The following is a 20,761-nucleotide window of genomic DNA, read 5'->3' as shown; positions in this document are numbered from 1 at the left end:
ACAAGGTTTCTCTGTGTAGAGTCCTGGCTCTCCTGGAACTTGGTTTGTAAACCAGGCTGGCCTCAAACTCACTGAGCTCCGCTTTCCTCTGTTTTCCGAATGCTGGAATTCAAGGCGTGCACCACTACAGTTGGGTTTTGATTAGCACATTCTTTTTTTTTCTTTTTAATTAAAACATTGCTTGGCCTATTAGCTCAGGATTCTTATTAACTAAGTCTTATATCTTAAATTAACTCATTTCTGGGATGAATGGCTTCATCCCAGAGATGGCAGGGATGGTTCAACATACGAAAATATGTCAACATAATCCACCATATAAACAAACTGAAAAATGAAGCCCACATGATCATCTTGTTAGATGATGAAAAAGCTTTCAACAAAATACAACATCTCTTCATGATAAAGGTCATGGAGAGAGCGGGGCTACAAGGAACATACCTAAACATAATAAAGGCAATATACAGCAAGCCAACAGCCAACATCAAACTAAATGGAGAGAAACTTACAGCGATACTACTGAAATCAGAAGCAAGGCAAGGTTGTCCACTCTCTCCATATCTATTCAATATATTCAACTGCTATGCACTATAAAGCAGTGTTCAGACAGTCCAGTTGTGAAGAATGGAGCAGAATGGGAGGGGCAGATTTTCCTGAGAGATTCGTTGGGTCTTATTACCATCTATCTAGGCCATAGAAGTCTGCTTTATCTAGAGCATTCCTTATCATTTTTTTTCATTTACATCTCTATAACAAAACCTAAAGCTGAATTATATATATAGAAATTTATTAAGCTCTCAGTTTTGGAGCCAGACAGCCATGGTGAAGATCCGTGGCTTCATTACATTATGCGGGGAGCATGTGCATGTCAGATCTCAGGTGAGAAAGAAAGCCTGAAAGCCTGGGAGGATCACGCTTTAACTTCCTCAACCCTGCAGTGAAAGCAAGTCAGTTTTTCAGAACTGTGTTAATTTCTATTGAGGACAGCATCTCCAGTGGCCCTCAACTAGGAGCTGCTCATAGATCATCATAGACCATCGCCACGTGATTGGCCAGGCCTCCAACACCCAAACTCAACGAAACCACAGACTACTACTAAGGTAGTCTAGACCTTGAAGGTTTAGATGCTCATGTAGAGGCTGGAGGAACTTGTATCTGAAATGTTAAAGGAATTCCTGAAGGACAAGGCAGTTGAACTGAATGACGTAGTTTGTGTTGTCCCATGGTCCTGTGTGTTTCCCTTCAAAGGGAGGTTGGATCTAGTGTGCTGCTTCAAAAAGAATAATGATTGGGCAGTAGAGTTTTTATGGTCAATGAAGATAGAGCGTAGAGAGGCCACAATCTCAGCATTTTTGACAGTCTACAGGATAACAATAGTCCTAAACTAAGGTTGACTCAAAAGCATGTGTGTAGTGTGCTGGCATTCACAAGATGAGAACTCTGTAGGAGGAGCATGTTGTAATGGAATTTAGGTTATAATACATTGAAAAATTCCAGTTTCAAGTTTCTAAATCTGAGGACCAGATCCAGGTAATAGATTAACTTGAGTTCATCAAGACAAATGGTTTCTTTTCACTAGCCCTATTTTGAGGTAGAACAACTTTGGACAGAGTTATAAAAATCCATGAGTCCAGGATAGACATAAGTAGGTGTGTTTGAGAAACTGAGTCAAAGGAGGAGACAGTAGAAAAGAAGGTAAGACTGCCTAGAATGGCAGGAGATAACTTGTCAAGAGCTCTACACTTATTGGCAGGGGAGCTTTAATTTATTTTGTAATATTAGCCAGATTTAAATTATTTATTTAAATTTATTTGTTAAGACATTACTCTTCCTTTCATGAATCAACTGAGCAAGCCAGCGATGAGCTCCAGAGACGGAAGCGGCAGCCATGGTTTTCACCAGGTCCTCTGCACATATATGGCAATTTTTAGCTTAGTGATTTTGGCCTTCCTAAGTATGAGAATGAGCTTGAGTCTGGTCCTAGGACTCTTTTCCTTCTGTTGAGCTGCTGTGTCCAATATGATAGTTTTTGCTTCATCTTATTATACTTTATTTTGTTGTGTTTGGTTGTTATCACCTAGAAGCCTGTTCTTTTCTAATGAGAGACAGAAGGGGAGTGGATCTGGAGGGGAGGGCAGGTGGGAGGAACTGGGAGGAGCAGAGGGAGAGGAGAGTATAATCATGATATATTCTTTGAGAAAGGAAAAGAGATTTATTTATTTTTATCTTATATATTTGAGTGTTTCACCTGAAAGTTTGTCTGGCACTATTTGTGTGCCTGGGGCCACAGAGGCCAGAAGAGGGCATCCGATTCCTTAGAACAGAATTAGACAGTTGTAAGTTGTCATGTACGGGCTGTGAATTGAGCTGAGGTCCACTGGGAGCAGCCAGTGTTCTTACCTGCTGATCCATCTTTCTAACTCCAATCATTAATTTTTAACAGCTGTGTGTTTTTTTTTTTTTAAATTAGAGGGCCTTGTTGCCCACATACTTTATCTGGTTTTCTTGTGTCTTATTAATTGTTGAAGATTACTAGGCTAGTGTGTAATGATTGAACATACTAACACCTAGAGTATGGTCTGTTATTTATTCAGTTCTAGTAATTTCATTATCTTACAAGGCCTGTGTTATATGGCTTTGAATTTCTAGCGCATTTGTTCAACATGCTTGAGATCAGGAGATCTAGAGCTTTTGAGGGTTTGGACTGTTTTTGTTGACCTTCCCAGTTAAACATTTCTAATTCACAACCCAAAGTGAGGCATTCTCAGTGTTGTGTCAATGTTCCTAAAGATGTGGACTTGGGGGGCACTGGGAATTTTGAGCTTTTCCTATCAAGAGTGCTTGTTTTTAATGAAATTATTTAATCACAACTATTGAGAATTGTATAATAAATACTAATGATCGCAAATTGTTCTGCCTAGAGGAGATCCCCAAAGTACTTGTAATCTCTTCAAGGACTTTTGACAAACCTCTCTTCATTAAATGTATTTGTTTACTTGGAATGTGTTTCCATCTTGGATTTTATTATATTTTCATGTCTCAAAAGCGTGTGTGTGGTATGATGGCATCAAAAAGATGAGAACTTTGTAGGAGGAGTGTGTTGTGATGGAGTTTAGGTGATAACATATTGAAAGCAAGCACTGTATTTTGTAATTTATATTTCTGTGTTTTACTAATGTTTAGGGTTCACCCCAGATCAATTTACGATTTTAGCTTTTCTTCTGACCCACTAACAGCACTGTTAACAAACCACAAAGGACATTTTCAACATTATTTCTTTTGTTTGTAGAATTTTTGCCAGTTGTTATACTTGAATTCTCATGGGATATCTATTGTTCTAAGTGAAGGGATGGCTGGTCATATCTGTTCTAATCCTGTTCTTAGGTTTGGTTGCATAGATACCTGTGTCTTGGCTCTACTTAATAAGGTTCTGTTTTATTTCTCATGCCACAGGAGAAACACATAAGTAATGAAGAAGAACACTTGAGGAGGATGGAAGAGGCCAGGCTACAGCTGAAGGATCAACTTCTTTGTTTGGAGACAGAACAGGAATCCATTCTTGGTGTAATAGGGAAAGAAATTGATGCAGCTTGTAAAACTTTCTCCAAAGATTCATTGGAGAAATTGAAAGTAATTATGAGTTTTCAATGTGCCTTAAATTTTCAGTTTGTTTTCAAACATATAATTATAATGGGATTGTAACATGTGATTACGTGGGAGTCTCAGTTTTGTTTCAGAAAGTTTTTATGAAACAAAATAACTTCTTGCATTGCTTAGGAATTAGAAACTATTTATACCTACCCAGTCCGGGTGAAAGTGTGATGTTGTTCTACTCAGTTAAGCATGTCTCACTCGGTGCAGGAAAGCCCATCAACAAAGAGGTAGCAATATTGATCAAGGAAAACATTCTTTGAGTCAAAAAGCTTGGTTTCTGAATTTTCCACCATGGTAGCCTCTTAGTAATGTTGCTACCATCTATTTAATTCTTCTTGAGAGGTTCAATGATAAGTATGGTATAGGCTGTGTCTCCCTTAGCCCTTAACGTCAACCCATCTCCCCAATACTCCATAAAATATAGTGTAGAAAAGAGAAGCAGACCTGGAGGGGCTGGGTATGTTTCCTACATTCAGTGTGATGAAATCTGAAGTAGGACTTGAAACTTTGTAGACTGACTGGGGCCAGGCCAAGTAAGCACTTTGCTCTTGCACTTGCCCTGTTGTTCAAGTTCTAATCTGTCGACTCCCCATGTTTAGATGTCAGGAGATGATGTATAAAACAAGTGTCCCATGGGTGTCTGAATTTCTTGAAGGCGGACACTTTAGAAGCGTTGCTCTGGCATTGCCGAATTCCACGTGACACACCTCCTAACTCGTCAGGCTGCAGCCTTAATTTCAGTTGTGTTTACTTCATTTTTGGCATGGCCACACTGAAATGCCATATTGTGCTTAGGTGGTTTTCTGTTGGAGCTAGGTTCTTTTTTCTTCCTCTACCAGAGAGAGGTCTTTTGAGGTCTCTTCCCTTTTTCCTGATTTTTCCCCTTTCTTTTTCTCTTAGTGATGTTTGAAGAAAATAAAAATATAATATACTGTTTCAGTTAAAGACTTCCAAGGCTCCAACTTTAAGTATTTCAATTGGTGGAATTAATAGAGTTGGTAGATATTTTGCAGTCTTTAGTTCCCTGTATGTTCTTTTGAGACAGTGTTCAAGTGTCGCTATGAGAAAGCTGAGAGACTAAAGATGAGCAGTGTTTGGGTGTAAGCGGGAAACTGACTCTGGGGAGGCCATGGGGTCTTTATGCCACTTATCTTTCCCCCTTCTAATGCTCTTTTCTTCAATGTTAAGACTTTTTGAGTATGTGACTTGTAAACCCTAACTTGATATGAAGGAACATATATTAGCAATGTAGCATTTACTCCATGCTTAAGTATTTCATTTCGGGTAGTTTTCAGTCATGTGTGAGCATTAAAATCAAAGCACGTGAGTCATGTTATAAGAAGCATAAAAAGCCTTGTTCCATGCAGCTCTTGGAAAACACCTGAGTTTCATGGACAAGAATATTCGTAAATATTGTTTCTTTATGGTAGTGATTCTCAACTTGTGGGTCATGACCCTTTCGTCAAACAACCCTTTCATATGATTCACCATTGGAAAACACAGATATTTACATTACAATTTATAACAGTAGTTCACCTAAGACCATTTGAAAACACAGATATTTACATTATGATTTATAACAGTAGTGAAATTACAGTCATGAAGTAGCAAAGAAAATAAATGTATGGTTGGGGGTCATTACCACACAAGAAACTGTATTGAAGGGTTGCAGTCTGAGGAAGGTTGAGAACTACTGCTTTATTGGGAACAAGTTCCTTTAGTATACTCTGAAAGTAATTCTGTGTTTTGCTGTGTTTAGATATACATACATGTTCTCTTTTTGTCTTTTTTCCCTACAGCACAGCTCTGCTGCAATGTTCTTGTCACAGTTCCTTGAGGTTTGCTATGATGGCATCTTGATGGACACTCATTGTTGTCCATTGAGTGGGCTTTGTGTGCGTGGCAGTGTAGAAACACTTGTGAATTTCATTTATACTTTGGTTTTATATAGTATCTTTTCCCAAAGACCCTGATTGCCTGTTGTTCTGCCACGTTTAACTGCTTAAAGATGTTCTTTAAAGCATGAGATCATTTGTAAACCTGTGAAGCAAATCATGAAACACGAGCATTGTTTATATTTCCTCTATCAAAATAAGTATTTATTATTGCTCAAAGTGAAGATTTAATTGAGGCAGTAAAGATTTAATGGAGTCTGTTAGTGAAAAGGGAAGTCTAATTGTGACAAATGGATGCTCACAGATATTTAGCAACATAGTACATTGTTGAAAGAGGAAGAAGAAATAGAAAATTTGGGCAATTAGGGAAAACCTGATTGAAAATAAATCTATAGAGACAGCTGAACCATTCTTGTGGGAACTCAAGAACTCTAGACCAATAGCTATGGAGCCTCCATGAGACCTCTAGACTAGAACCTCTGCATGTGGAGGACAGTAGTGTAGCTTAGTCAGTCTGCTGGGCCCCTGATAATGGAACCAGAGTCTTGCCCTGGTGTGAGCTAGCTCTTTGGAGCCAGTTCCTTATGGTGGTATGTAATGTGGTATGTCTTTCTGTATATGTGTTGCTTTTATTGGTTGATGAATAAAACTATTTTGGCCAATGGACAGGTGAAAAAGTTCAAAGATACTTAGAAAGGGAGAAGGTGGAGTCAGGGAGACACCTTGTAACTGCTGGGGAAAGAAGGTGGGAGGTATCAAGCCACAAGCCTCGTGGTAAAATATAAACTAATGGAAATGGGTTAATTTATAGGTAGAGCTAGTCGGTAAGAAGCCCAAGACATTCAGCAGACAATTGTAACTGATATTAAGCCTCAGAGTGGCTATTTGGGAACAGGTGGGCAGAGAGAAACCTGTCTAGGGGCCCAGAGGGTCAGAGAATACTTTTAGCTTCAGGGATTGTTTGCTTAGTCTTAAATGCAGGAGAAAGGGGCTTCCCCTTGCCTTAATCTAATGTGCCATGCTTTGTTGACTCCCCATAGGAAGCATTATTACCCTTGGAGGAGTGGGTGGTGGTGGGCTGGGAGGGAGGCTGGCGGGGGGGGGGGTGTTGGAAGGAGGAGTGGGAGGGAGGACCGTAGTTGGAATGTAAAATGAAATTAAAAAAAAAAAGAAAAAAGAAAAGGTGGAGTAGCTCAGCCTTAGGTTAGAACTTGTGTGCTGGTTCAGGCCTTTATTTCTAGCATGGGAGCCGCAGAAGAGAGGCCAGCCAGGTCTCCACAGTTCCAGAGAAGCCAGGGGCTACATTGCAAGCAACATCCTATTTCAAAACACAAGACAAAATGAAACAAAACAAAAACAACAGGAGAGCTGGGCTAAATGTAAAGAAATAAGTGATTAAGAGAAAGGTTGAGTGTAATACCACAACACTTTTGTATATAGAATGTGGTGGATACTTAGGATGCCTTTAAGTAAATTAGCTACTGTTATTCTGACAGAGAAATGTGCACATACATACGGAGATATGGAAGCATTTGAGAGTAGGAATGTACATCTCTTTATAAAAGAAAGGATATTTTTAGATAAAACATCGACAAGTTCTGTGAATATATCCTATATAGCACCGAGTTTGAAAAACTGGTAATAATGCAATTTGTGTTTACAGTTATAAAGACATCAACAGCTTTTGAGTGTAGATTCAGCTCAGTAATAAGGCAAAACCAGATGTTGAGTAATTTTATAAAGGAGTTGGTATAAAGGAAATCAGAGCAGCTAATATAGGCAACAGTTGAATACAAAATTTCGTGTTTGTTTTGAAATCTAAAGCAATGCTTACATAAATTCATTTTGATGAGCTGTCTCTTCTTCACAGTCTTTGACAAAATAAAATGGACCCCAATGTATAAAGATGGATAAACGAGACAGAGTTAAGTTTCCGTGTAGGCACATTTAAACCTCTGTAAAACTCTGTAGAGTACCTTACACGGAGCAGCATTGAGAGGAAGTCACAGGCAAAGCAAACAGGCTTTAGTCAAGGTTGCGCTCCAGGTGAAGCCTCATGGGCTCACCTTCAGAGGCTAGTGATAGTAGCCCATGACAGCTAGATCATCTTCTTTGTCTGTATCTGAGCTGGCTGTTTATTGTCATCAAGGAAATACATGCAGAATAGCCACTTAATAACTGTGCTTTGAAATTGATTGTGTACTTAATACAATCTTCCACTTTTCAAATCCTAGCATTTAAGGACGATTTCTATGGATGCATGGTCAATAATTTTAATTTATGTACATTCCTGCTAGAGAGAAATCTATTTTTAACATTCTTTCTTCTTTTTGTAGGTATTTACCTCTGGTCCTGAAATACATTATGACCCACATCGCTGGCTAGCTGAAAGCAAGGTATTTCATCATGGAATCCTAAATTTTATGATCTTTAATAAGCTGTGTTTTGTGTAGCCATTTCTTTCTTTCTATCTATCTATCTATCTATCTATCTATCTATCTATCTATCTATCTATCTATCTATCTATCTATCTATCTTTCCTGTCTGTCTGCCTGTCTGCTTTGATTTTCTTTTGAGGCAGGGTCTCACTGTATAGCCCTGCCTTCCTAGAATTAGCTGTATAGAGCAAGTTGGCTTCCAACTCACAGAAATCAACCCACCCCTGCCTCATGAATGCTGCTATTATAGCTGCGCATCAGCACGGTGGCCTTAACCATAGATTTTGTTGTATAACAGCATGGAATGCTGTGACCCTGTCTGCCAGAGAAGAGTCACAGTAGTACATGTAAGAAGCATCTAAGTTTCTTTCTTCTCACTAAATATTTATTTTAAATATATTGTATAGGCAAAGAATTAGAAAATAAAGGGTGATAAAATTTTTGAATTATGAATCAGATTGTAATGGAAACAAATTTTTCTAGTTTTTATGTTGTTGGGAATCTATCTGAACACATCTAAAGGCCAGACTAGCTAGAAATCATGTTTATTTCACACATATTTATTAAATGCACTTCTTTTGTGTAAGCTTGCAGCCTGCTGACTCTGCTTGTCTCAAGCAAATTCCTTCCCTCCCTAGGATGGTTTTTACAAGATGAGAAGGGCCTACTGTATGGTCTAAAGATAACTCTTCTCTGTCATCACCAAAAATAGTTATAAGTGAATAGAAGTTAAAAATTAATAATTTTCTATCTTTATTTAAAATTTCTACACTATGCTTTGCCATTTTATTGCATGTCAATTTCATACAAGTATGTGATATGTGTTAATAACTTTCCCCCTACTTCCTCTCATATTCTGTCCATCACTTTTTGCTCTGGAATATGTAACAACTACTTTTATATGATAGGTCAATTTGTAAATTCACTGATTAAAATATATGGGATATTACTAGTATGCACTTGTAGTTTTTTGTGGAATATTTTTTGAACTTTTATATACACATATCTAAATCTTTTTATTTTATTTGAGTTTCATCATAAAACCATCTGTAGTATAAGCTAGGTTAATTACACTTCCTGTTTTATAGTTTACTGTATGAAGAGACTTTTAAGTTTGTTGGTTGATTGATGTCTGTTGATTGATTGATGGATTGATTGCTGTGCTTGAATCCAGGGCCTTATGCATTGTATGCATTACCTGACTATATGTCACATTCCCATTATTCTTACTAAAAAAGGTTAAAAAAAGCTAAATCTCATAGGAGAAAAGTAACTTGTTCATTGCCATGTAAAGAATGAATATTACCTACTATCTGATTCACAATTAATGTCTTATCACCATATGTATGGTCATGTAGAGTATTTGCTTATTTAGCCAATATTCATGTTTCTTTAGTCTTTTGTGTCAGTCACCATGGCTCTCATGTAGTCTCTGGTCTAATACTGAGGTGTGGACAGATTCTAAAACATTCTTTGAAGTATGTTATGTTATTATAGCAATTTGAAGACATTGCCAAAGAGCATAGGAAAATGTTTGTGCTGGCAAGATGGTGGGATAGAATGTTGCAAGGGTGTCATTATAAGCTACTGGAAGGACAACCCTTAAATTTGGTCTTATAAAATTATGTGATGTTGGAGAGATGGATCAGCAGTTAAGAGCACTCACTGTTCTTCCAGAGGACCCGAGTTTGGTTCCCAGCACCCACATGGCAGCTCCCAGGCATCTGTAACTCCAGCTGCAGGGAGTATAAAGCACTTTTCTGGCCTTTGCAGGCACCAACAGTAGGAGTGGTACAGAGACAAGAAACTGATGCACATGGGCAAAATGCACACACACGTAGATAAGACACCTATGCACATAAAGAAAAAAGAATCATGTGGAAGTTACTTGGCTGATTATGGATAAAACGGAGGTGGGAAGGTGGAATATTTGAGAGACCATTGCTGAGGTTGCTGAGGTGCTGCGGGGGGGGGGGTTGATGCCATAACAATGGGCCCCTCTGAAAGTCAGCGTGCTTTAGTTAGGGGAATAAGAAAATAAAATACTGACAGCGAGCACAGACTTCACCTTGCTGTATAAAATTCTCTCCAGTTCTTTAAGAACATCACTCCTGTGCATTTCAACCATTTTGTTAGAAATAGATGCAAATTCATGTTTTTGCCTTCTGCATTGGAAATGTAGAATGCATGTTTTGGTATCTCAGAATTCATTGGCCAGGAACTTCACTTGTGCATTAATTTAACATTTCTTTTCTTCTTTTCCCTAACTCTGCACTTCTGACAACAAGAAATATACTTAGAATTTTCTTTCAAGTTAAAATCTTTATCATTTCTCAACAGAAAGCTTTCACTGCTGTGATTCAGCTAAATTATGAGAGGCAGAGATGACTCTTAATCATCGCTCTTTAATTTGGGAGCTGGTGAGCAGTTTCCTTATCATTTAATGGGATTGAACTTCTGATCAGACCAGCTGTAATACTGCATGAGACAACTGTTCCGTCTACAGTGTAAAAGGGTGCGATAAAAAATACCGTGCTGACCAACTGACTGGGGAGGAATTGAATCTATTTACTAGAAAGATGGCTCAGGTTATTGATGGGCTGCAATCCTGTAATGTTCATGAACTATGACTTGACAGCTCTATAAGTATTGGAGATAAGATCTGAAATCAGGGGACAAAAACTGTATGGAAAGTAGAACTGCTATTCAGCTAGTCCACGCTGACATCTTGCAGTATTGGAAGGACCTCAGAGGACATTCGGTAATTGTTTTCATAAATCTACTAAATGAATTTCTTTTGTTAGTGTTAACTGTAGAAGAGCTAGCAGGCTGGGTAGGGTTTTTTTTTTTATCAGTGTTTTGTGACCAGTGGTGGTGTGATGTAAACATGAAGTTCAACTGAGTTGATTCAGATTTGCAGAAAAAATAACCAGTGAAGCATCAGAATAAGATGCTACAGGAAGGGAGGGAGTTGAGATAGCTATTAAGGAATGCCAGGCAAGCAGTTTCCGTAGGTTAAGGATGAGATTTTGTTGTAAATTCTAGCAGGCCATATAGAAGCTATGGTTTCCTTTGCTTAACACAGAATAGTATTATGTTCTGGATGCTGTGTTACATTCTGTGGCATAAAAATGAATAATCCCTAGAGGAACCTGCTTTATTAGAAAGGGTAGATAAACGTGTAGAAGCTTTGATTATTATATGAAGAGTTTTGATAGGTATAGGCAGAGGCTGCCATGGAAATCAAAAGTTTCTCCTGGATCGTGAAGGTGCCATGTGGAAGGACATGCATGCAAAGAGAACATGATAAATGCAAACAAACTCCAAGTGGTTTGAATGAGTAAAATGAAATGAAATTAATGCCCTTACAATGCTGAAGCATACATGGGCAGCCCATATATGGCGATTCTGTTGAACGTGTCCATATTGGGTTGCATGGTCTAAGTCAATGAAGACAACTGACCAGGTCTTTTCCTCAAGAGGGCACCAGATCTCATTATAGATGAGTTGCTGGGAATTAAATTCAGGACCTTTGGAAGAGCAGGCAGTACTCTTAACCACATCTCAAGGCAGAAAATGACAGAGAGGAGACTCCAGGCTGAGATGGGGAATAGGTTTATGGGGTAAGGCATATTATGGCATCTTCAGATCAGCATGTAATCAATACTCAGGAGGCTTTGAAAAAGAGTGACATGCTCATGTTTGTATGAGAGAAGAATCACATTCTAGTGATGTGAGAGTTGGGTTAGAGGTAGTAAGACTGACATCAGGGAGAACAACCACGCAGGAGGCTGAGGCATACTGATGGTTTGATCTAAAGAGATTGTTCAGAGATTTACAGTCACAAAAAGATGGGGCAAGTATTTTGGCAATAGCATTGAAATAATGATTGTTGTCATGTCAGATAGTGGTGGAGACTAAGATGTTTGTGTTTTTAGGTCAAACTCAAAGTGTAAGAAAGAATTAATCCCTAAATAATATAAAGGTACAATATAGAGAGTCCTCTATAGTAGTTAGCTAATAACAGTGAAATCTATATTTTGAAATACCTGTTTGGATAGTAAAGTCCAAAGAGAAGCAAGGACATGTAGGTTTAAATGGAGGGAAGTATGAAAAAAATATTTTTTTATGAGACAACACGGATGAAGTTCAAATCTAGACAGGCAGGTACTATAGGATGGGGCTACATACTATTTTAAATCACTGTCAATTCCAGATCTAAATTCCTTTCTTAGGATAGTGCCTTAGTTAGGATTTCTATTCTTGTGAAGAGACATCATGACCATGGCTACTCTTATAAAGAAAAGCACGTAATTGGGGCTGGCTTGCAGTTCATAGGTATAGTCCATTATCATCATGTTGGGAAGCATGGTGGCATACAGTCAGACATGGTGCTGGAGAGGGACCTGAGAGTTCTACACCTAGATCAGCAGCCAGCAGAAAGAGTGCCATACTGAGCCTGACTGAGCATCTGAAACATCAATGCCCACCCCCAATGGCACATTCCCTCCAACAAGCCCACAGCTACTCCAGCAAGGCCAAATCTCCTGCCACTCCCTATGAGCCTATGGGGGTCATTTTCATTCAACCATCACAGACAGTGAGTAAAGAAAAGCTGATGTCTTGCACAAGGCAGAATCCTGAATGCTGTGTGGTCTACACGTTTCAGCATTCCTTTAACATGCGAAAGCAATCAGTTCAGTGTAGAATGTTGCATCCTTTTGTCTTGGTTGTTGTCCCTTGTACTGAATTCCCTTCACTCCTCTAGCTGGTAAGCCCAATTGAGGACATTCTGTGTCTGACTTCCTTGCTACATTTTTCATACTTGCTGCAATATGTCTCACTAAATGCTCAGTAACTTCTTATCCCAAAGAACCACTACATTGGAGTTTTTAGATTTTTGCACCCAAAGCACTTCCTTCGTTTCATAATTAGAGAAGGGTGGGTGGTGAACACGTGGAATTTCAGCAGATGTCCTTCCTTGTTATGATTACAGGCATGGGTCACCATTCGCAGCCTTCATTACATAGTTTAATCCCCAAGTATTTCTTTCATTAGGTGAGATCCATGAACGTCAAGATTCTATAGACAGAAATACATTTCTACAGTACTGGAGAATTTTCCTGTGTCGTCCTGTTTTGGGATCATTCTCAGAGTGATACTTCTGTGTTAATAGTATCACCTATGCTAGGCGTTGGAAAGTCCCCTATTTACCATGCCCCCCCCCCCCAAATGGTGGGAGAAGATACAGTGTAACTGTGCCTGTTCCAGATCAGAGAATTGAGGCTTCTGTGCTTTTGAGTTTTACCTAGGAACAGAAGCTCTTGAGTTACTGAGAAGGGTTTTGCACTTTGATTACTGAACTCTTTGTTTTTCTATGTTCATTCTGTAGTCCACTTTCAAATAAAACTTTAAATTTTTGGATATTGCCTCCAAAACAATATTGTCAAAACCTTTGATACTGTATGTTCTTGTTAAGGCTATGAATAATTACTTATTATTCTGTTCTCTCAACAAAAATGAAGATATCATATTAAATGTTTTTTTCCATTTGTTGGAAATATCATATATATATATATGCAGTTTAGGGGAAACTAAGTCTTTAAACATACTGTTATTATAGATAGCTTTCTTTTTTGTTCATATCTAGAAGTGAAATGTGACGAAAGTATTACTTAAAAATTATTATCCTAATTTGAGTCTAGTCTGTAGTCCTAGCTACTTAGGAAGTTGAGGCAGGAGATCACAGTCAGTTTAAGCGTGGTCTTAGTGAGACTGTGTCTCAGAATCAAAGTAAAACTGGTTGAAGAGTGACTTAAAGATAGAGCTCTTGTCTAGCATGTGTAAGGCTCTAGGTTTGATTCCTAGTGCCACATAAACAGGAAAAATTACATTTAAATTGGCTTGGTCTGGTTAGGTTTATTTTGGTGACTTAGCATATTGTAAAAAAATGCCATTCTTTTTTCCCACTCTTACGTAAGCATTTTTTTCTTCAAAATTATTTTTAGAGTCTTGATGAGGGAAGCATAGTAGTTAAAGCAGCAAAATTATGGGTCCTAGTGTTTGTGCTGACTACATAAGCTATCATCTTTTTATGTGCGCTTTCTGTTTTCTCTGGTTGAGTTTTGGGGCATTACTTGGTAACTTTGCTATAGTATGGTAAGTCTCAGTAGAGGGCTCTCACAGAATGGAAAGATCCTTGTGATAGTTTTACTAGCATCTTATGAATATTCCCACCTAATTATGAGCTGGAGCTACAGAGCTAGAAACTGCCTTCTTTCCAAATCCCCTATATTGGTTTACTTAGCACTGCTTGTTGATGTTGTTAAATAAATGAGTCTATTATGCAATCTGTAAAATGCTCCTGTGAGTGCTTAATAGAAAGCTTTCTGCTGTATGATTAATAGCCTTGCCAGCTAATTATAATTTGCAATGGTTAAAGTCCTGGGTTCCAAGGTGCTTTTTCAAGATACTTAATGAAGATGCTGGGTATTTATCTAACAAACACGAGTTCTCATAATTGATTATTGGTTGATTAAATCTCCATAAATTTTAATTTTAGCTTGGATTATTAATACAGTCTATATTCATATTCACTTTGTATGAAGCCTCCAAGTATAACTGAATCTTAATTTTGTGTGACAGTAGGATAAAATCGTTGCAGGAGTCGATTAAAGCCATTGGTCACATTATAATCATCTCTTTGACTCATCCTAGCCAAGTCCCACAGCCTGGTTTTTTAAACAGCTGACATTTATTTTCTCATAGTTGGAGAGGTGAGTCCAGATAAAAGTAGCTCTGTGGCTGTCTTCCTGGCTTGTGGAGGCCACTTTCTGTCTGTCTTTGTCTTCATCTGTCTTCAGTGTACATCCTGTAGGAAAGAGTTTTGGCCTCTTTTCTTCTTACAGAGACATTTGGTCTCAGGGTTAGAGCCTGACCCTTATAAAATGATTCTCTTCTCCCTTGTGGCTCTGTAAATGAGTGTTTAATCTTTTGCTTTAGTGTATAGCTTTTGAGAGGATAAAATTTAATCTATGACTGAAGCCTGTGTGAAGGCTGGTTTCAGGAATGATATATTTTTGTTGTTGTTACATGTTGCCATAATTCAGCAGGACAGTACAGATTTATTGATTCTCTATTAACACAGTTCAGTAATACTAGGGATTGTATAGTCAAGTAAGCAGAGGTCACACAGTGAGATGAGACTGAACTGAATGGACCCAGAAAATGGAAGTCTCTTCTGAGTGTTTGTCTCTGCAGTTGTATCACTGAGGAAAAACAGGTTAAGTGGAATATGGCGAGTGGTGGTCTCAAGTATCTCTTTTCCCTCTTCTTTCCCCCTTCCCTCTCTCCCTTCCCTCTCTTTCCTTTTTTATTTATTTTTCTTTCTTTCCTTCTTTTTAAAAATCAAATGTGTTTTCAGGTATTCTAGTGGTAGTGAGTGAGCACTGAGAATGATGGGAAAGATCATGGTTACAATATGGGATTTTTTTTTTTCCTTTTAGAATGTTAGATGATCTGGTAGAGCAGGGTCTTGTCCTTATGTGCTAGGAAGCCATGTCAGCCAAGAGCATAATAACTGATGTTTCCACTGTGGGAGGGAACATGTTCTTTGAATTTTGTTACACTTATGCTGTTATTTTTTAGAGTTGATTTCAGAAAGGACTGTTGTATTTCAAATATCAAAATGTAGTTCAGAATGCTAAAATAGTGAAACAGCAGCCTAAATGAATAGTTTAATTTAAGATCCGTGGTATTTTCTTCCCTCCTACTTTATTCATGTTTCCTACCTGTTTTCTGTAGCTATTTGCTTTGGTCCCATCTGATGTGAACCAAACAAATTAAGTCCTGTGTTATCTCACAGTGATTTATTCCCAGGGTAGGCAGTCTTCTTTTTGATAGAGAGTTGACAACCTCCCCTCTGTCATTTTTCACAGGCCTCTTGTACAGCTTGTGGCCCACTGTGAACCCCATACCTTGTGTCAGCCTGTGTTTATTTGTGATATTTTAGTGCACATCTTCCGCATATGATTTTCTTCTGTTCACATAGTTATTTCATTTTATTCTATTCACAGATACTATAGTTATACCACCATATTAATAAATCAATTTCATATTCTGTCATTTAATACTTTTCTATAATGTTGAGTAATGCCAGATTTTAGACTAATCCTTGAAGAACTAATGTTTACTGTATTTCCATTGGCAGTATTAAAGAATTTAAATAGTTCAGTTTCCAGAAAATTTAATTTTGAGCTCTTGACCATGAGAGTTGGCCTTTTGTATCACTTCCCCAATTTCTAAACACATTGGTAAATCCACATTGCTACTAAGTGAAGTAGTTTGTTAAGTGCCAACTGGCTGAGAAAAATGAGAGTCTGTAGCTTCACAGTGCCATGCCATGGCAGCTAACACTGTCTAAAGGGTTCATTACCCAGCCTATCCTAGGCTCACACTTCAGCCCATCTCCGTTGTGCTGTATTTGGTAGTTCAAATTGGTAGTGTGTAGATGTTAATTGTCTTACTTTTGAATGGTCACTAATGTCAGCTAGGGACTGTTAATTTTAAAAGAGAAATAGACCTTTTTATTTCTAAAATGTGACTGTTTTGTTGTTAATATATAAAAAGTAGTGTCTTTTATTTTGAGAGTGTTGTACATGAGCACTCTATCTGTATCACTCACACTCTCCCTCTTCTCTCAAGTTACTCCTGTGTCCCACACTATTCAAAGTCTCTCTTTTGATTGGTGTGTGTGTGTGTGTGTGTGTGTGTGTGTGTGTGTGTATACATCAATGTATATATAACCGACTGAGTTCATTTAATGTTGTTCGTACATACCTGTGTTTAGGATTAGCCACTTAAGATGATTCAACATTATTTGTGGGAGCTCATCTCTTGAGGAAACTAATTCTTCTCCTAGCAACCATTGACTACTTGGAGCTCTTCATCTCGGTATGCGGCCATGTGGAATTTCTCCTGGCCTCATCGTCATCTCAAATGGAGTTTTCAGTTATGCTGTCTTGTTCAGGTAGCCCTACTTGTTGAGATTTGTTGGGTGCATTTCTCTTGTCATGCCTAGAGGACATGTGGTAACTGGTATCCTGGCCTCTGTAGGGGTTGCCTTGCAGATGTATCAGTTGAGGTTGGACACCCCACTGTCCTGCATTCTCTTCTGTTTGGCCAGTGGTCAAGCTCTGTAATAATCTCTATCTGTTGTACAAAGAACTTCTTGGATGAGGGATGAGAGCTATACTCATCTGTAATTATAAAGGTTAGTATTTAGAATAGAGTTAAAAGTTATATTTGTTTAGAATAATGACAGCAGTAGGTTTTCTTCCATGACTCTCACTTCTCAATCCATGGATAATTGACTGGGTTTCGAGTTCCAGGCACAGATTTTCTCCTGTTGATCAATTATTAAGTACAATGAGACAGCTTTTGGTTTTTCATTCCCAAAATAACAGTGTCACTTTGGTACCAGTGAGCCTATCTTGCCAGTCCAGTCATTGTGGTTCATAAGGGTTTCAGCTGGGTAGGACTATCAATTCCTCTTTTCTTTTGGTAGCTGCATAACACTCTCTAATTCAGTGAGAACCTGTTCTCAGAGAGTAGATTCCAATTCCAGATTGGTTTCTCTAAGTTCTGTGTTCAAACTGTATGGTATTTTCTGCAGTAGGCTCTTACCTTCAGGTTCTGAAAGACAACTAAGGTGGTGGTAATAACCAATGTTATTCTGGAAGACTATTGTATTCCTCTAGCCAACAGCTTACGGTGAGGTTTCCTATGTCTGATGCTGGGGGTTTTGCATGTCTTTTGTGTGGTGCATCATGACCAGTGTGCTATAACTCCATTAAGATTATATGTATGTACATAGACATATGCATGGGAAGTGTCATTTTAGTACGTAAAACATCTCACTTTTCACTTAATTTCATTTGTGAGATCCTTCGGAGTGTATGATATCATACTAGTGCCAGTGTGTTGACACTGGCCCTTTCTGCAGAAGGTTTTAGGTAAAGATACAACATTCTTGTTGGCAGTCTTAAAGATCTAAATCCCTTACAAGGACAAAGATGTATGCTTAAACTACCAAATAGGCAGCAGAAAGACTCTGCTACGCAGGCCACTTTTTCTCAGAACTAGATTGAATCTTCTCTTCTACTACATCATGCCAGGAATGGTCCGATGCTCAGGGAAGCTTTTCAGATACTTTGCTTGAGGCAGTAGCAAGATTTTGTGAAGTTAAAAAGAAGTCAACATGTAGATTCAGGTTGTGGTTTTAATATAGGTACAATGTAGGTATTATTGAATGTGAATTCATTGGTGAATTCATGACTTAGTATTTGAGTCATTTTCAACTGAGGTATATCTAGAGTTAGTTATATAGAGTAACATTTATTACATAATACTTTAAGTGCATTCTCAATATAAATATTCTGACCCTGCAAACATGAGTAGAATAAAATTTGAGTCATGATCTCCCTTTCTTCCTATCTTGTGTTAGTAGAAACAATCACCATTAATAGTGGGACACTAACTTTTTCCCAGCCCTTTTTGACTAGATGGTGTGAGCTACAGTTACTTTTGTCAAGGATTCTTCTTTTAAAATTACATAGTATCCTTACTCTTTCTCCTTAATAGTTCTTGACTTTGAGACCAGACCTTCCACCTTGTATTTTGGTTTTTGCACTTTGTCACCGAAGTCATTTGGCGTTGCCTCCTGTCTCTCAAAGGTCACTTTCCTGCTTTATTTTGGGGTGTTTACTCATCACATCTTGAACTATTTATTATCTCTTCATCGTTCTTACTGGATAGTTTTGTCTGTTTTGAGAACTTTAGCTGCCTCCATTGCTGAGCCATATCTGTATCTTCATCCAGTTCCCCCGAGCTCTATACCCTTATATGCACCTAGGCATCTTTGCTTCTGTGTCTCATTGGCTCAAGATTTTCATTCTCCAGTCTGACATTGACTTCTCATTTCCAAGACTTTGTTGCTTCTGGGTTCTTGTTTCACACTTGAATGAGTTAGAGACTTAGCCACCAATATTGCTGCTTTTTTCTCCCCGGCTGTGAGTTTGAAAGAACTGTCATGTCTGAAATAGGCAGGTTTTGACTCATCCCATGCTTTTTTTGCTTGCAGCTGTATTGCCACTCCTTGATTTCCAGCCTCCAGCATATACTCCTTTCTGAATGGAGATTATATTTTCTAAGCAGCAATCATTTTTCTGCCGAATGAGGATAATGATGTCAGCTCAACTCTGTGTTCTTCCTCAGTGCGAGTGGAAATGGTTCTTTTATCTGTCAAGGAGTTGAACATGTCTCCTTGTCTCCTGTCTTGTTGAACTTTTCATGTCTTACTGCTGTCTGGGGGGCCAGCCTCCAGGGCTTTGAGAGGAATCTACAGAATCAGCGTAAAGGAGAGTTTTCTAGCTAAGGGGGTTTAGGAAAAGGAGCATTCACACATTCTCTTGATGGCTTTCTTCTTTCTTCTTTGTTCTCTCATGTTCTTTCTCTGTTCTTTCTACTTATTCTGTTTTTGAACAGCTTATATACTCCAACAAAATTTTTTTCAGGCAATATAGGAATTACACTTGGTTACATTCTGTTCTTCACATGAATGATTGCAATGAATAGAAAAGAAACAGTAAAAAACAGCATGTTTTCCATATCCCTTACATGAGTAAATATTTTACATAACACAGGTGGAAAACAAATTATTTCAAGAACTCACATACATTTATACCCAAGCAACTTGTTGTAGATTAACCATGTGGGCAAGCAAGGTGCTTTTGTCAGGTCTTTTACTAGCAGGCTGTATTTTATAGTTATAAGGAAAGGTCAAATTACTTTATTACTAATCTTAAAATGTAATCTTTTTTTTTTTTTGGTTTTTCGAGACAGGGTTTCTCTGTGGCTTTGGAGCCTGTCCTGGCACTGTCCAGGCTGGTCTCGAACTCACAAAGATCCACCTGCCTCTGCCTCCCGAGTGCTGGGATTAAAGGCGTGCGCCACCATCGCCCGGCTTAAAATGTAATCTTATAAGGAGTCTTATAGGATTCACAAACCTAAACCTTTATATATCAAAAAGAATTGGCTTTACTTTAAATCTTTAGGGTCATACCGATTCATCAATTGTTTTTTTTTATATCAAGAGATTGAGGGCAAAAATGCTTATAAGGAATTAATTTAATCATTACTTTTGGTCATCAAGCAATCTTAGCAAGAAAGTTATAGCAGCCAATAATAATTGATCTGCTTTGTTCTTGTTCTCTGACTTTTACAAGTTCCACATTCAACCATGTGCCATTCTAAAATTTTAGATTGTCTTTTGGAGTTTTTCACCTCAAACCTATTTGACAAAACACCTTAGTCTAACTTTGTTATTTTCAAAAAAAATTTTTTTTTCTGCTGGGATGCACTTTGAAACCTGTGAACACATCTCCCAATATTAAGGTTAAAAGAATTTAAACTAGCTGGGCTCCTGGGACTCATTTGTAAGTCACTGACTTGAGCTCCTTAGGTGAGACTCACAGACCAGTACTGTGAAACATACCTTTGTATATTAGTCATCAAAACTCTGTAGAAGCTATGATTATCAAATTAGACAGGACAGCTGGACATTGGTGGCGCATACCTTAAATCCCAGCACTTGGGAGGCAGAGGCAGGCAGATTTCTGTGAGTTCGAGGTGAGCCTGGTCTACAAGAGCTAGTTCCAGGACAGGAACCAAAAGCTATGGAGAAACCCTATCTTGAAAATCAAAAAGAGGAAGAAGGAG

General features: G+C 38.2%; 1 protein-coding gene across 1 annotated transcript in view; it reads left to right on the top strand.

The window, feature by feature from the left end:
* The window catches only part of Cep128 (centrosomal protein 128), a 367,524-nt gene that overhangs the window by 145,643 nt on the left and 201,120 nt on the right, over positions 1-20,761 (top strand). Inside the window, exons 17-18 of the mRNA XM_013346846.1 lie at positions 3,451-3,627; positions 7,883-7,942. Coding sequence (XP_013202300.1) covers positions 3,451-3,627; positions 7,883-7,942 — 237 coding nt within the window. The remainder of the gene's footprint in view (positions 1-3,450; positions 3,628-7,882; positions 7,943-20,761) is intronic.

This window comes from Microtus ochrogaster, chromosome 1 (assembly GCF_000317375.1).
Source record: "Microtus ochrogaster isolate Prairie Vole_2 chromosome 1, MicOch1.0, whole genome shotgun sequence".
Classification (NCBI taxonomy): domain Eukaryota; kingdom Metazoa; phylum Chordata; class Mammalia; order Rodentia; family Cricetidae; genus Microtus; species Microtus ochrogaster.
Note: the sequence above shows the minus strand (reverse complement) of the source record. Positions and strands in the feature narration are given on the sequence as shown.